The sequence below is a fragment of the Micromesistius poutassou genome (genome assembly GCF_964030765.1).
Source record: "Micromesistius poutassou genome assembly, chromosome: 23".
Classification (NCBI taxonomy): Eukaryota; Metazoa; Chordata; class Actinopteri; order Gadiformes; family Gadidae; genus Micromesistius; species Micromesistius poutassou.
In genome coordinates this window covers 10,883,103-10,899,459 of record NC_140293.1, presented here as the reverse complement: position 1 = coordinate 10,899,459, position 16,357 = coordinate 10,883,103, and the positions used below count along the sequence as shown (strand labels likewise).

At 43.8% G+C, this 16,357-nt stretch overlaps 1 protein-coding gene across 3 annotated transcripts in view; it reads right to left on the bottom strand.

Moving 5' to 3' along the window:
• The window catches only part of tmem102 (transmembrane protein 102), a 36,014-nt gene extending 21,983 nt beyond the window's left edge, over nucleotides 1-14,031 (bottom strand). The window contains exons 1-2 of one of the 3 annotated variants that reach the window (XM_084487044.1): nucleotides 13,895-14,031; nucleotides 12,587-12,799 (exon numbers count right to left, since the gene is read on the bottom strand). In XM_084487044.1, the coding sequence (XP_084343170.1) occupies nucleotides 12,587-12,788 (202 nt within the window). In that variant the 5' untranslated portion in view covers nucleotides 12,789-12,799; nucleotides 13,895-14,031. Of the gene's footprint in view, nucleotides 1-12,586; nucleotides 12,847-13,846 lie in introns of all 3 variants that reach the window. The other 2 variants (XM_084487046.1, XM_084487045.1) reach the window with 2 other exon arrangements.
• Nucleotides 14,032-16,357: the final 2,326 nt, after the last annotated feature.

The window sequence follows — 16,357 nt, the reverse complement described above, 5'->3', positions numbered from 1 at the left end:
GTTGCGAGACCACTTACAGCCAATGTAAGGAAGACATTTAACCGGTTCTTCTATGACCATTTGGCATTAAAAGTAGGCCAGGAAAAGCTGAAACACCTTCTTCATTAGTTGACTTGGGGGGGGTAACCACTTTTAGAGCGAGCCACAGGGAGACACTAAATCACAAGGAAAACTTGGAGATGGTTGAAAAAGAAAAAAATAAATTGGAACCACTGACACTTATTTTCCACACATACCGCAACCATGTCAGCCTAAGCTTTAATCTCTCCTGAGTAAATAGAGAAAATAGAGGTCTCTGCACAACGCCCCCGTTCTAGAAACTGTTCAGAAGAGGAGAGCCCCCGAGCCCTCGAATCCTTTGTACGGCTATTTAGCTGTTGTTGTACACTTGTGGCCATTGGGAATCCCGTGGGACCCTTGTTGTTGCTCACCAGTAGATTGTATGTCGCCAGTTTAAGAGACACACTGCTGGCCAACGACCAGAATCAGCCTCTCCTCTGAATAAGCTCCCGTAGCCGTTAGCAGGAGTAAGGGAATGTCTGTGAGAGAGCTGATGGCTATGTTGTGTGTGTGTATACATACATACATACATACATATATATATATATATATATATATAGGGGTGGGTGGATTTAGCCATGTCATTTTGTGAAGCAAGAGATAGCGAAAGTGAAAGAAGGTGAATCTGTGAATGCCGTGTTTGACTGGAGGAAGAGCTGATGTACTAAATACATGAACCACCATGAACATTTGACACGATGATTAAAGGAAATATATGACAAGCGAATGAATGTAGTGTATCATTCAAGGGAATGAAATAAAGGAAACATCTTTTTATTTCACCCTGGCACAGAAAGACTATTATCTACCAATATTGTAGCTACCACGGTTGTGCCAAAAAAGAAAATGTGTGTGTGTGGGTGTGTGTGGCTGTGTACACACAAAAGTGAATCATTGGCGCAAAGTCAGACTTGTCACCCCTTTCCACTCTAATTGATTAAAAATTGCCTTGAAGTAGTGCAACCATCCGTCCTCTATTTTGGCCTCTTTTCAACTAAACGCTCAACACACCAAGCCAATAGGAGGCTGAACTCAAAGCACCGCTGCATGCATTATCCTCCCCCAACCGTTACTCACAGCCAAGCCACCGGCGAACATGACTGCAGACAGGCCTCTGTCTTCAATCACCGAGTGGGATCGCATCTGTTCTTGCAGGGGACACGTTCCCCCCCTCCCAGAACCCACGGAGGAACCCCGCAGAGTGAGGATGACTGATCTTCTTTCTACTTAACGTCAGACAAGACAGTGGCGTTCAGCAGGGGAAACGCCGTGAAGTCAGCGAGTCAGTGAAGTGGAAACCGCTCTTTCCGAGACAGATATCGGGGTGAGGGGGAAGCGGGGTCTTTGGGATTTGGATGTCTTAAAAACACAGGGAGATGAAGTGTGTACTTTGTGACCTGGTTAGCTCGTTTCCTCAGCAAAGAGTTTGAGTTGGAAACTCGTACATATGGGAAAAAGCGTGACACACGTCTGATGCCATTTGACTTATTTCCAAAGAGCTGCCCTGATCGACAAAACCTTGACAACAGCACCATCACTGGTTGAACCCTGGCTATAACAAGGGACACTTCCAAAGGGCACAATCACATGGCTGACACTTTAAATGCCTTCTTATGCTTATCCCTCTTATGCTTCTTATCTTCTTATATCAGTGACGTCACATCATTTAACGAATCAGGACCCCCTGCCGACAAGGGATGGGTCCAAGGTCCTCTGTCTCTACCCACAAGGGATGAAACATAACTCAAGGATATCCTGTGCCCAGAACAGATGTTTGGCTCAACTTTCTGCGTGTGTGTGTGTGTGTGTTATCTCATCAGTAATGCAGTGCACAATACTCATTTAAAACCTTTTGCGTTAAAGACAAACTATACATTTATATTTTGCAGTTTAATGTCTAGGCAAGACAATCTAAGGTATATTATAAAATCATATATCAATATGGGTTGCATAGGAATCATTGTCGTCAACATTAAATTTGTTTTTAATTACATTTTCAAAGCCCTGTATCCTTCGTTGACCCACTTACACGTACTTCCCAATATTTACGTTGTTTTGAGTGTATTTCTGTCAGCACATAGCTTATGGAAGTAAACAGCACCAAACATTGTAAAAAAAATTGTGAAAACACCAGTGCAGATGGGAATTTAGAGGCCCAAATTATGATGAAACCTGGAGATGTGATGGATTACCAAAGCAGAGAGAGAGAGAGAGAGAGAGAGAGAGAGAGAGAGAGAGAGAGAGAGAGAGAGAGAGAGAGAGAGAGAGATTTGTATTTTTGGATAATTTAATTGTATTATTTAAATAGACTGAAGGGAAAAGAGTGAGAGACAGTAAGAGCAAAAGAGATGAAAGAGAGACAGATAGAGATGATATTAGTGAGCTTTGGGCTCTGCGATACTGTTCACCCCCTGCCTGGTGATTTCCCCATTTGTCTAATCTCCAACGCTCATGAATCGGGTTAATAAAACGAGTGAGAGGGAATAGGATGACGGATGTGGAGGAGAGGAGGAAGAGCACACATAAGGAAAAGGAGGGAGAGGATGGGAGTGAGGAGGGGAGAGGGCGCTGCTTAAAAGAGAGTGTTATCTCTGCAATGGCGCCTTCAGAGGGGAAAGTGTTTAGATAAGGAGGGAGGGGGTGGGATGGAAGTCAAGTGTGTCAATTTATGAGGCTGCTGCTGCTGTGTTCGGTTTGCTGTGTTTGAGGCCGTTCCAACACAAGCCAATCTGTGGTTGGATGGTGGTGGTGGTTCGGCTTAATCAAGCACTTCAAGTCACTAGTTTCCCCACTGTGCACTTAAAACCCCTGCCAGTACTCTTGTGCACATGTAAGAAAAACGGGGGTGGGGGCGGACACACACACACACACACACACACACACACACACACACACACACACACACACACACACACACACACACACACACACACACACACACACACACACACACACACACACACACACACACACACACACACACACAGGTTTCACAGTTTAATCTCATAATCCTATAAGAAATGTCTCTTGAATGGTGATTTCAAATAGAGAGAACTTATTTCCGCATAAAAAAACACTTTTGAGTGACAAGCAGACCAGAAAGTTTCTGCGCTTAATACATGCAGGCTGAGAATCACAGGCAAGAACAAAAAGTATGTGCACATCTGAAATATAACCACCATAACCAGCATCGGACTATTTGTAACCTGTTGCTGGCCAGGGGTTGGATAATGTCTTCCTTGGGACTAGTAAAAATAGGGTTCAGGGTTTTAGGGTTTAACTTCAAAATCCTACCCACTTCTAACACTCACTGCCTCCCTGCAGCCATCGAGCAGTGCAGCAATAGACACACGTTGATTTGCTTTTTCGTCCTCCGTAAGTTCAGCTATTTATCGGTGTACGTTTGTTTGGGATGCCGTCCTAAATATAGCCACGGAAAGCTCCAGAAAACGGGATTTCATCAGAAGAGCCGCGGACGTACTTCAGAGGTCTATTGCACCAAGGATGGAGTGTGTGTGTGTGCGTGTGTGTGTGTGTGTTGGGGGGCAGCTTTCATTTTGTGGAGTCAGTATCCCGGGGGAGGGGGGAGTCCCTGCATGTCCCCGCTACAGAGCACTAAGACGGGGCCATGTGGGAGACTTACCGAGGCACTTCCAACATTTGGCAGCAATTTTTCCCGCAGAAAAAAATAAATAAAAAAGTATGTTGTGTTCCATGAAATGCTCTTTCTCGAAGCACAAAGGGTCAGGGGCCTCGCTCTGGGGCCATCTCGTCCACATCGTCTTGCGTTAAACCAACCAACCAAGTTTTTTTATTTCCCCTTTTTGTTCCATTTCCACTCCTGATAATCCTGAACATGCAGTTGATTAAAAAAAGAAAGAAAAAAGGACTGGTGATTAGTGATAGTGATGTGGGGGTTCGACTCCCGGCAAAAGGTAGCGGGTTCGATCCCCTCAGGTCCCTCAGCGTACCTATTAGGTGTCCTTGAGGAAGATGAGCTCCTGTAAGGTTCTGCCGTGGTCATAAAACACGTGGATGTAAAACGCCCCGATGTTAGCGGTGATGCTGCTCTGACGAGCACCCCTCGCCAACACCCCACTCCGGCTAACATCAGGACCAGACTCCCCCGGAGGCGGCGGCGGCGGCGGAGAGGTGAACTGCTGCTGCCGCCCGCGTGGCGTTCCCGGGCCGCGCGTCGAGGCGGTGAGATTAGCTTGAAATAGACCTCCACAAAAGGAGGCGGACACGGACACGCTCCGGTCTAATCCTGTTGGATCGATGTCTCGCGCCGCTGCGTGTGATGCGTGAGCGTGGGGTTGAAAGTAGGCCTGTCGCGATAAGCCATGAATCAATTAATCGCACGATAAATTCAAACGAGACGATCATTTTGCCGTCCGCGATAAATAAGCTTTTTTTTTTTCTTTTCTTCTCTCGTGTCTCTCTCTCTATCAAAGAGACTGGAGGACAAGAGTTTTCACTCCGGAGCGTCGGTCAAGACAGACCGCTCTGGCTTCCTTGGCGTAACGAGGGGTTAACCCTCGAGTCGTGTCAGTCACTGGTCGGCCGCATGGTCTCTGTGTGGGGAGGCGGAGCCCGGCTATACGCCCGTCTTCCTACACATTCTCCGCCAGAGTGCAGCATGAGAGAGCCCCGTGAGGAGCAGCAAGCAGAGAAAACGCTAGTTGAGAATTGGAGGAATGAAACAAAAAAGGAAAAACAAAGATGGAATTGGTTTCAAAGCCCAACGTGACAGCTGCCGTGTGGGAGCACTCGGGGTTCAAACCGAGTGACGGCGGTGAACCACTTCACCTGTGTATACCTCGGTATATCGCATTTGTTGTAAAATGGTAGAAACTAAACGCTCCAATACAACAAACATGCATCTGCACCTAAAGCATCATCATCAGATGCAGTTTTCCCTGCTGCGGAAAAATAATACAACAGATCACGGGACGTCTCCTTCTTCCCGACAGTGCACAGTCACTGGGGCGTTTAGTCGACAAACAAAGTACAAACAGGACAGTTCAAATGGTGACAGGTCACTGACAGTTGTAGTTCGCTTCATGTAGTTTTATTTCAATTTTATTTATTGTTTTTGGTTGTTTTGTTTATTTATTTTGGATATTTAAAATGTCTGCCAGTTCCAGTGTTCAATATTCTTTAGAAATAACAGTTTATTGATCTTTGAAAGGTTGTACTTGCATTATTATGCCATTATCATTATATTAGTTGAAAATAGTCTCAAAACTGCAATATTATTAATAAGCGATATTATTAATATCGCTTATCGCAATAATTTCTGGGACAATTTATCGCCCAGCAAAATGTGTTATCGTGACAGGCCTAGTTGAAAGTTCTGTGTTATATTTGAGAGCCTTATTTTGAAGGGATGTGTTGGTGTGAGTTTGTCATTTCAGCGGGGTCATCGCGGGGGTCATCGCTGTCACGGGTGTGGAGCCCGGGTTTGCCTCGCTAGCCACTAGCCGTGGTAGGATAGCATTAATTTCAAACTATACCTACTATTTCAATCTTATTACATGTGTGGTATAACATTGTGCACATGAAACACTAGACCAACAACGCTATTTCAGGTACGTTTGGGAACTAAACATTACCATTACAGTTCTACCAATGACTTTGAAGACAAGACATCATGATCAGATGTTCCTCACTTTCTGCCTGAACAAATTAAATATACAACATGATGCTGTTGGTGACATGTGTTGCTTGTTTCCTATATTAATGTTACTTTTCTTATGATAATCATTGTGTACCGATTATAAAATGATCTTAGTTTGCGTGACATAAGCTCTGCGTTATATTGGAGTTTGTTTTAAGAAAAGACGCAACAACGTGTAAATACACATCACTATGGAGTTTAGTTTGGACTAGTTATGAGTGAAGCCACACCGTTTGTTAATAAGTTAAGAGGTAAATGAATGTTGAATAAATGAAACATCACTTTAACAAAGGAGAAGGGATCCTCGGGATTCATTTTTAATGGAGTCAGTCAATCAACACACTCTCTGGAATCAGTCAATCAACACTCTCTGGAATCAGTCAATCAACACACTCTCTGGAATCAGTCAATCAACACACTCTCTGGAATCAGTCAATCAACACACTCTCTGGAATCAGTCAATCAACACACTCTCTCTGGAATCAGTCAATCAACACACTCTCTCTGGAATCAGTCAATCAACACACTCTCTCTGGAATCAGTCAATCAACACACTCTCTGGAATCAGTCAATCAACACACTCTCTGGAATCAGTCAATCAACACACTCTCTCTGGAATCAGTCAATCAACACACTCTCACTGGAATCAGTCAATCAACACACTCTCTGGAATCAGTCAATCAACACACTCTCTCTGGAATCAGTCAATCAACACACTCTCACTGGAATCAGTCAATCAACACACTCTCTGGAGTCAGTCAATCAACACACTCTCTGGAATCAGTCAATCAACACACTCTCTGGAATCAGTCAATCAACACACTCTGGAATCAGTCAATCAACACTCTCTGGAATCAGTCAATCAACACACTCTGGAATCAGTCAATCAACACACTCTGGAATCAGTCAATCAACACACTCTCACTGGAATCAGTCAATCAACACTCTCTCACTGGAATCAGTCAATCAACACACTCTCTGGAATCAGTCAATCAACACACGCTCTGGAATCAGTCAATCAACACACGCTCTGGAATCAGTGCGCGAGTGAGTGTGTTGATTGATTAAGCAAAGAAGTTAACGGGAATACCACAGAATGTATGGATAATACATGACCAACGCAGATTTAATCCAACAAATAACCAAATATAGTAGTCTTGTGATATGCTTTGTGCGTATCCATATGTGCATGCAGAGAAAAGGACAGCTACTTTGTTCACGGGTCCACTACAGAGAAGCTGAGTTAACAAATAATGAGTAACTCCTTATCGTCATTATTGTATTGTGTGTGTGTACATAGAATAAATAGTTCAACTGATTTACTGGGTGTGGCTTGGTGTGATCGCACTAAGTAGGAGGGGTGCGAGGGAGTGACTAGAGGTGAACTCTGAACATGATAGTCTCGACCGACTCTGCGGTCCTGACATCGGTGGGGGGCTATTATCCAGTGCATTTCCTTTGCACTTCAAAAACCCTATTTACATAATATCTCCCCTTCAGTTGAACTCACTTTGCAATAAACATACCTTGAATACAAATATGATGCATGTTTGTGTTTTACCCAAACGTAGAACGGTAAGATAACACCTGGGGGGATGTTATTAAGTAGTATCAAGTATAATCCAATCGGCTAGGGGTTGTTTATTGTTTTCTGTTTGCACGGGTCAGTCCACTGTCAAGGAGGCAGAGAAACACCACAATATAACACCCACGAAGGTATGAATATTCACAAACAAACAAACACCTCCACCCACACACACACACACACACACACACACACACACACCTCCACACACACACACACACACACACACACACACACACAGGGGATTCGAAGGGGATGCAGCAAACACACAATACCCCATGAGGCGCACAGCAGGACGCAGGAGAAGAGGAGGAGGAGGATGAGGAAGAGTAGGCAGACGAGGAGGAACGGAGGGCGAGGGCTGGATGGGCTGGCTCCAATATGCCGACGCGTGTCTGTGCGCCTCCCTGCTGTGTCGGCTGAGGCCTAGCGGGTGGCGTCAGACCCGAGTGGCGGGCAGTGACACCGGGAGGTCACGGGCATGTTCTCCGTGCTTTCCTCACACATGTATACGTTAACTCAGCAAGCGCCACAGCAACAAATAATATGTACTTAAACAGGGTAAATAAAGGCTCTCAGATTGGCTCGGTCGGATTGGATACAAATGGCCTGGTTTTGTTTGTTTGTTTGTGTTTGTGTGCCCAAGACTGTATATGTGTGTCTTTATTTTTCCCCTCAGTTCTCCGACAGTGTAAGGCCCCAGTGCAACTCCAAACTCTACAGAAGGGTGGCAAAAAAAATCTTTCAAAGCACATGTGCAAGCACAGGCACACACTCACACTCAACGGTATAATGAACCACCAGCGAGGGTCCGGCAGACCTAACAAGGCCACAGGGGGGAGGAGGGAGGTGGTGCGGTTCTCTGGTGGTCTCCAGCACATCCTTTAGCCCATGAAACACCATCCGCGGACGGACAGAGTGAATCACATCTACAACAAACAGGCTATTCATGGCCTTGATAGAGAGAGAAAGAAGAGAGGAGAGGAGACGAGGAGGGGGGGAGGGGAGGGTAGGGTAGGGAAAGGAGAGGGTGGGGAGAGGGAAAGGAGAGAAGATGGAGAGAAGAATGGATAAATAATGTCCTGCACTTCTACTGCTGTGACGCCCGAATTTCCCATCTGGGATTCATAAAGTGGATCTCATTCTCGTCTTCAAATGCAAACGCAAGAGAAAGAAATAGGGAAACACTATAGTTTGAAGTCACAAAGGAGGAAAAAAAAAAAAAAGCATACATTCGGGGTAAAGCATTAATTTATTTTGTGACTGTTTCTGCTCTGATCGAGACCTCTTCAGTTGAAAGAGAGACGACCACACTGTCTTGTGGGCGATCGAATGATCAAACTGAATTAACTCAAACCCTGCACGGGCTTTTTTTACACGCATCAATAATAGATCAATACTTATTCTAAAGGCGGCCGTATGCATGGTATGAAGAGCTCCTCTGTCCCCATCAGTATTGTAATATGTTGGAGGACGGGGACAAATTAAAAAGTAGAACCCCAAGTCCATCAGTCACATTTTGCCAGAGGGGATGGAGGGAGAGATGGAGGTGAAGAAGGGAGATGGAGAAAGAGCAGGAGTAGGGTTCATTGACTGTAATAAATCCTCATGCGCTGCTACCAGTCAGAATGTTGAGTGGAAAATAATAGCTTTGCCATTGATAGAACCATTTGCTGTTTATTCCGTCTTATCCAACAGTAGAACTGACTTGCATACTAAACACACATGCGCGCACACACACACACACACACACACACACACACACACACACACACACATAAAGAAGACTAACACTACTAAAACAACTACTAAATAACACTATATATCTGCCATCACTACCGGAGCATCAACATCTACTGTACCACGATTGTGTCTGCAAGCTAGTGTGTGTGTGTGTGTGTGTGTGTGTGTGTGTGTGCGTGCGTGTGCGTGTGAAAGTGAAAGTGAGAAAGTATGAAAGTATGAAAGTGTGTGTGTGTGTGTGTGTGTGTGTGTGTGTGTGTGTGTGTGTGTGTGTGTGTGTGTGTGTGTGTGTGTGTGTGTGTGTGTGTGTGTGTGTGTGTGTGTGTGTGTCGATTGGCGCTGAGCCTTACCAAACACTGCCTGTCTGATATGTACCAAAAAAGACGTGATGAATCTCTTTGTGGTGTATGGGGTTGGGAGTGTGGGAGGAGAGGGAGCTGTGAACCTGCCTCACCTTGCATCAAATGACTAGCTGATAGAAACAGCGGTCAACATCAAGGCCTGATCACGTGGCCGAGATTTGATCCAAACGGATTTGATCAAACTTTGGAAGCTCATTCCAAAGATTCTGCAGGACACCTTTTGTTAAGAAGGAAGGTGTTTCCACATCGCTGCCCACCCAATGGTAACCGGCTTTACCTACAAACACTGGTCATGATCTCCTTGGATTGACCGCTGTGTGTGCTCTACTTCAGGCATCATGACAACTAAAAGTAATGTACCCCCCACCCCCTTAATAATTGACAGCATTGTTAGACACTTTGGTTATAATTAAAAGGGAATAAAGTGAATACAAATGTTTTGGCCTTCAGATTCACTATAAACTATGACAGCATATTATCAAATATAGTTTCAATGCCATTCAAAATAATAACATTTTTCTATTCTGATAATTAATACATGAAAATGTCAGATGGGACTCAACATTTCAATGCGCCACCAGGATACTTAGCTCAAAGTCTGCATAATATGCAGAAACAATTCGCTTTCATATCATTTCTACTTTTCCCAAAACTGAGTGGCTAGAATATTTTCCCTGGGGTTGGAGAACTGTTTGATACAAATATATTGTTGACGCTATCAACAGCATACATAATTTCACAAAGTTGAGCCCCTCTGTCTCCAGGGCGATGGGGTCAGTTTGCCTTCATAGGACAAAGAGGTTATTGTTCAAAAAGTTTCTGTTAAGAAAATGGAAAGAAAATCAGTTCACTTCTCCTATAGACAGAATTGGTAAACCCTGCACGATATTGACTATTACAACAATTGAATACATTTCGTCATGCACAGTAACAAGTCAAGAGAGTCAAGTTTAGAGATGTTTTCGTCCACAGCGACTTACAGTGATTACAGAAAGCACAGGACATGGAGAACGGGTAGGGGCTAGGCGTCTCGTTGAAGGACGGGTCGACATTGGGGACCAAACCCGGAACATTTGGGGTGGGAATTTCAGTGCAGAAAAGACGAAAGACGAAAAGTATTGAATTGTTGAATTGCGGAAGAGAGAGAGGGGGAGGTCAAGAGGTGGGACGGAGGTTAGGGAGAGAGGTTAGAGAGGGAGAGAGAGCAGGAGGGAGGGTGGGAGGGAGAGAGGCTTAGGGTGGGAGGGTGCAGAGTGCCACCTATTGGAAAAACATGCACACTTCACCTGCAAGTGGTATGGGGGTGCATGACCCTACCACGACCGGGTACTAGAGGGCACTGGGTCCACATGTTAACACGCCTTTGTATTTCTGGGTTGTACTGTATTTACTTTTTGTCACATGGAACATGTTATGGAGTGTTGTGGAACTTTGTGCATGAATGAAAATAGGCAGATTCCTTGTGAAGCAAAGAGACACACTGCAGTAAAATGCAATAAAGCCCAACTCTCTGAAAGGTTATGACGAAAAAACAACTCACTCGTTATCATTTGTTTTCAATACTTGCATGCTTGGCCCTGAGAGAAAGCTGGATAATATGCACACGTGAAGCAAGGTTAACCAAGGCCATTCGCATTAATCCGTACACCCCTCCTCTACTTTCTACAATGGTACATCCCAGAATGTCTGACTTCCATATTAACATCAAAGTACTCGACTGTCCCAAATGGAATTTCTACTGGACCGGAGAGAGTGGGGGTTTAAAAAAAAAAGAATGGGCCTATATTAAAACAAGCTAGAAACACATTATCAAATCACATCAGGCAATTATAAATGAATGTGTTCTCACTTTAAATTGTGTTCAATTTCCAAAATGTCTAGCAACAGGAACAGTCGATGTATTAGGTACACTGCTGCATGGTATATGTAGTGATAAAGAAAAAATGTATTGAATATACTACCATTGTACAAATACCCTAAATATATATTAGTAGAGACTGATGACCTACTAAAATAGGCTGAATAATCACTTACGTTGTGTATACGTGTGTATGTAGACTAAAAAAGATACAGATAATAATTTGATAATTAACAATATTAGTAATTTAGTAGTGTTGACTCATTGTCAATTGTAACCCTGCGCACCCAGCAGCCATTAGTAGAACGGCCTCATAGAGCCATGCTCCTCTCTGCCTCAGAGCCAAGCCCTGATAGCCGCTGTCTGGTGTTTCTGATGCAAGCTCCATGGGTTCATGAGACCATGTGTTTGTTTTCCGTCGTAATGGAGCGGTGGCGGTGGTTTTGGCAGTGAGACGTGTGTTTTGCGTGCAATGTTTTCTGATGTGTCTGAACGGCACTTTCTGAATACGGTTGCCAATCCCGACCAAAATAAGCAATTCTGAGTTCTACAGTTCTACAGTTCACCCACACACTCTGACGGGCACTTCCAGCTATGGCACTGCACCACGTCACTATATACACACACTTGAGGGCGCAGGATCATTGGACTCCCAGTCGAAAGTTAACGGGTTCGATCCCCCACCATGTGAACAGCCTATGCACTTGAGCAAGGTGCCTAACCTGCTCCTTAGTAACTTGTATGGGAAATCATCTGTAAGACTGTTTGATTATGTAAATAGTAAAACAGATATCCATTTCATAGTTCAATGGTTCAGAGGCATGATGTGATCATTGCTTTGTGAGGCTTGCAGCCACAGTTCTCCTCTCAGACCTGTCAAGCTGTTATTGCCAAAGAAAGTGGAAGAGCAATTTGAAGAGTTTTCTCTAGTGTATCATAACTAATCAACCGTTATTTCATCCACTATTTCACAATTTCTTCTGAGACCTGATTTATTTTTGATGCTTGCGATACACTTAATTTCATAATTCAATGACACATTGCCTTTCAACTTCTTACTGGGCTTCTTTGCATTCGTCTTGCCACGATAGCAATAGTTCTTGACAGAATAGTTCTTGACTAAACTGACAAGGAGACACTGAATAGTGAGCATCAAACTATCGTACGAGTCATTTTTAACACGTTCGTTCCACGAACCAGCAACACATTCGCGGCATACCTATCATCTCCTCAACGCCGTGTGCCTCCCCCCCCCCCCTCACCAAGCCGTCCCCAACGCAGCTCATCCTGGTGCCTACCTAGCATGTTGAAGATGAAGTCCTTGGCCGTGTGGACCTCCAGGGCCGTTTGGTCGCCAAAGTCCCCCTGCTCCAGCAGCACCAGCTCAGACGCCTGCAGGGACAGCTGCTCCAGTGTGGCCCCCGAGCGGAAGTCCACCTCAGAGGGCCTCTTGACGACGGCCGGGGAGCGCGGCGCCACCGCGCTGATCAGCGACTCCATTGGTCAGCGCCCTGACGCACGGAGAGGAGGGACAGTGGTCGGGTTATAGGCCTGCAAGCTGAAGGCCAGACAGGGCAAGACCAAAGAGGGGTTACTGTTTTGGCCTGAACTTTAAAAGTGTTTGTTTGTAAGAGTAGGTGTGTAATAACTGGTTAATAAGTGGATTGCAGCTTTTCTGTCGGATATATATTCTGATATAATGCCGATTACATGGCTGGGTGGATTTGCGGTGTGGTCTAATCTTTGCCTAAGTGCTCAACGGCCATTCTGCTGAGGAATGCCTAACTTAACTAGTATAGAAGTCATGCATCAGAACCCACGGTTATTACTGAGTGACTTTGGAAAGCACTGCAACCTTTAAACACACTGGAGACTTCCTGAAGACCACAAGACAGGTCAGTCTATTGACAATCCCATCATAAAGTAAACCTATAGTGATGTTTATTGACAGCATAAGCATGGAGTTAAATGCATCACTGTTACTGTAACACTGATTCAAACCGGCCACACAGTCCAACTTTAACAGTGAAACCTATTTCAAAACCGGATCTAGCTACTTTGAGTAGTGACACGGGTCATGCCCTCACTTTACCAATTAACTAGGGCAATTAACCAGCCAGCTCTCGCGAGACTAGCAACCAGGCTACCAATATGGCTAATCACCCTGCCTTCCTGTTCAATAGGAACCCATTTCCACCAGCAAATCATAAACTCAACATATAACAGCGTTATTGTTTTTTTCAGCTCACTCCTCAACCAATAATAGATATATAGATCAAATTAATCGATAGAGAGCAGAGGAATTTTACACCTGGTTTATTAGCCGGCTAGCTGTATCATGATAGCTCTCCTTGGCTAACATGACAGGTGGGAGGGCAGGGATTAGGACATAACACACACACACACACACAGTTGCACAAACGCGTATCCACGCACATGCGCGCGCATGTGCGTGCACACACCCACACACACACACCAGCGCGCACACACACACCAACGCGGGTGCATGTGCCCGACTAGCTTGGTGACACCTGGTCTCAGTAACAACTAATCATTACCTATATTAGCTTAGCATTACATCGGTCACGTTGCGCGATCACACACACCCTTTTTCTTCCACAGTGTTGCGAGAGAAGGTTTCTTCGCTATCTGCGGGGTTTATTGTTTAATCCGCTTTCTTCAGCTGTCATCTCCAACAGGTCCCCGACGAGGCCACCTCTCCCCCGACTGGACCCGGAAGTACCGGAGCCAGAGAGCATCCTGGGAATAGTAGTACCTGCAGACTACCTCTCAGAATACTAAGAGGATTGGTTTGAATGGTGAGGGCGACTCATCAGGCTAGTGTGTGTGTGTGTGTGTGTGTGTGTGTGTGTGTGTGTGTGTGTGTGTGTGTGTGTGTGTGTGTGTGTGTGTGTGTGTGTGTGTGTGTGCGTTTGTATTTTTTTGTATATGTGTGTGTATGGTTATGTGTCTGTGTGTGTGTGGGTGTGTGTGTGTGTGTGTGTGTGTTTGAAGATTTGTGTGTATGGTTATGTGTCTTTGTAGTGTGTGTGTGTGTTTGAAGATATTTGTGTGTGTGTGTGTGTGTGTGTGAAGATATTTGTGTGTGTGTGTGTGTGTGTGTGTGTGTGTGTGTGTGAAGTTGTATTTGTAATTGTATGTGTGTGTGTGTGTGTGTGTGTGTGTGTGTGTGTGTGTGTGTGTGTGTGTGTGTGTGTGTGTGTGTGTGTGTTTGTTTGAAGATTTGTGTGTGTGTGTGTGTGTGTGTGTGTGTGTGTGTGTGTGTGTGTGTGTGTGTGTGTGTGTGTGTGTGTGTGTGTGTGTGTGTTAGCAGCCCAGCAGGGAGGTGTGCCTATATATGAGTGCCCAGTTTATGGTTGTAAACATGACACCTGAGGTGATAATTCAAAACACCTTTCCAAGTCCACTTACAGACCAGAATTTTATATATATATATATATATATATATATATATATATATATATATATATATATATATATATATATATATATATATATATATTTATTATTAACAGTTATACAGTTTTATATTTATTTTGTAAACAAGACAAAACAGAGCTGTCAGACAAATAAATAGTCCAACTTATTTCAAGATGTTACATGGTCAGGTATCACCAGAATACAGGTAAAGGATAAGAGCGTCACTAAAAAATATAATTAACAATAATATGTCAGTACAATTATTTATCTTAGAAATCTGTTTTATATTTGTAGTGTATTCTCTCCATCTGTATGATCATCATTTCGTGGAGCCATTTCCGAAAGCAGGGGGGTGTAGGTGATTTCCAATCTAATAGAAAACATGTTTTGGCCGCTACCATACCCAGCATTAATGACTTCTGTTCCTCAGATATATATCTTAAAGCCGACTCCGAACCTCCAAAGAAGGCCACTTCTGGATCAGGAGGAATGTCCTTTTCCATCACCACTCTGGAATATTTCACCCCAAAATATTTGTAGATGAGGACAGAGCCAGAAGAGATACAGGTGTTACACAGCCCTGCACATCTGTCACACAACGGGGACACCGATGGATACATTAAGTGTAGTTTGGGTTTTGAATAGTGGAGTCTATGAATGACTTTAATGAATTTAATCAGTTTGTGCCAGACATTAATCAAGCAAGCTTGGATTCTAGTCAGACTGTCATTCCAAGTGTAGTCAGACACCTCAAGATTCAGCTCAACGGACCAGGCGTCTTTCAGATGGTTAGTGGATACGGAGGCGGCAAATAGACGCACAAAGTGAGATATCAGGCGCTTAGAGTCTGGAGGAAGCTTCAGCAGCTCGTAGGGTGGTGGGCCAATCTGGCATTGTTTCAAAGTTTTAATTTTCTTTATCTTTGGCATAGTGCCTCATTTGAAGATAACGGAAGAAGTGAGAGTTAGGGATGTTCCGTTTTTTTCAGCTGATTAAATGAAGCAACCTGTTTTTTAAGTAATAGCAATTCATTTATGAGGGATGCTGATGAGGTTTCAATGTTTAGTCCAAAGGGCGATTGTTAAATGACATCTCATCTGGAAATCAAAGCCCTAGCATTGGCTGCCCAATAATCACTCCTAAATTCGGCCTAAACCTCCTTCATTTGTTGGCTTTTGCAGGTGCACTTTTGATATGCGATGGGCTTTATGTCCCCATACAAATGGTAATATAATGGAATCTAGATTCTGAAAAAACTCTAAAGTAAGGAAGATTCTGGAATAAATACAAAAATCTTGTATTGATATTGTATTGATACGGTGGTATGGAAGCATATGTTTTTAGGTTTTTAGGTGTGTTTCTTATAGGTTTACACATAAAAAATGTACTATACAGAGTAGCTATGAATAAATATATATTTAGTATTTGACATTCACATAACTTGATGACCTAAAGCCATTTGATTAATGTATTATCATATAGAATATCCCCACTTAAATGTTCTATGTACATCATATGATAGTAAAGTGGCCTTCTGTATAGTGACAAACATATTCTGATTTATCCATCTAGTATTTGGTAACTATACTATAAGCTTTTAAAATGACATGGAGGCACCAGAGACCACT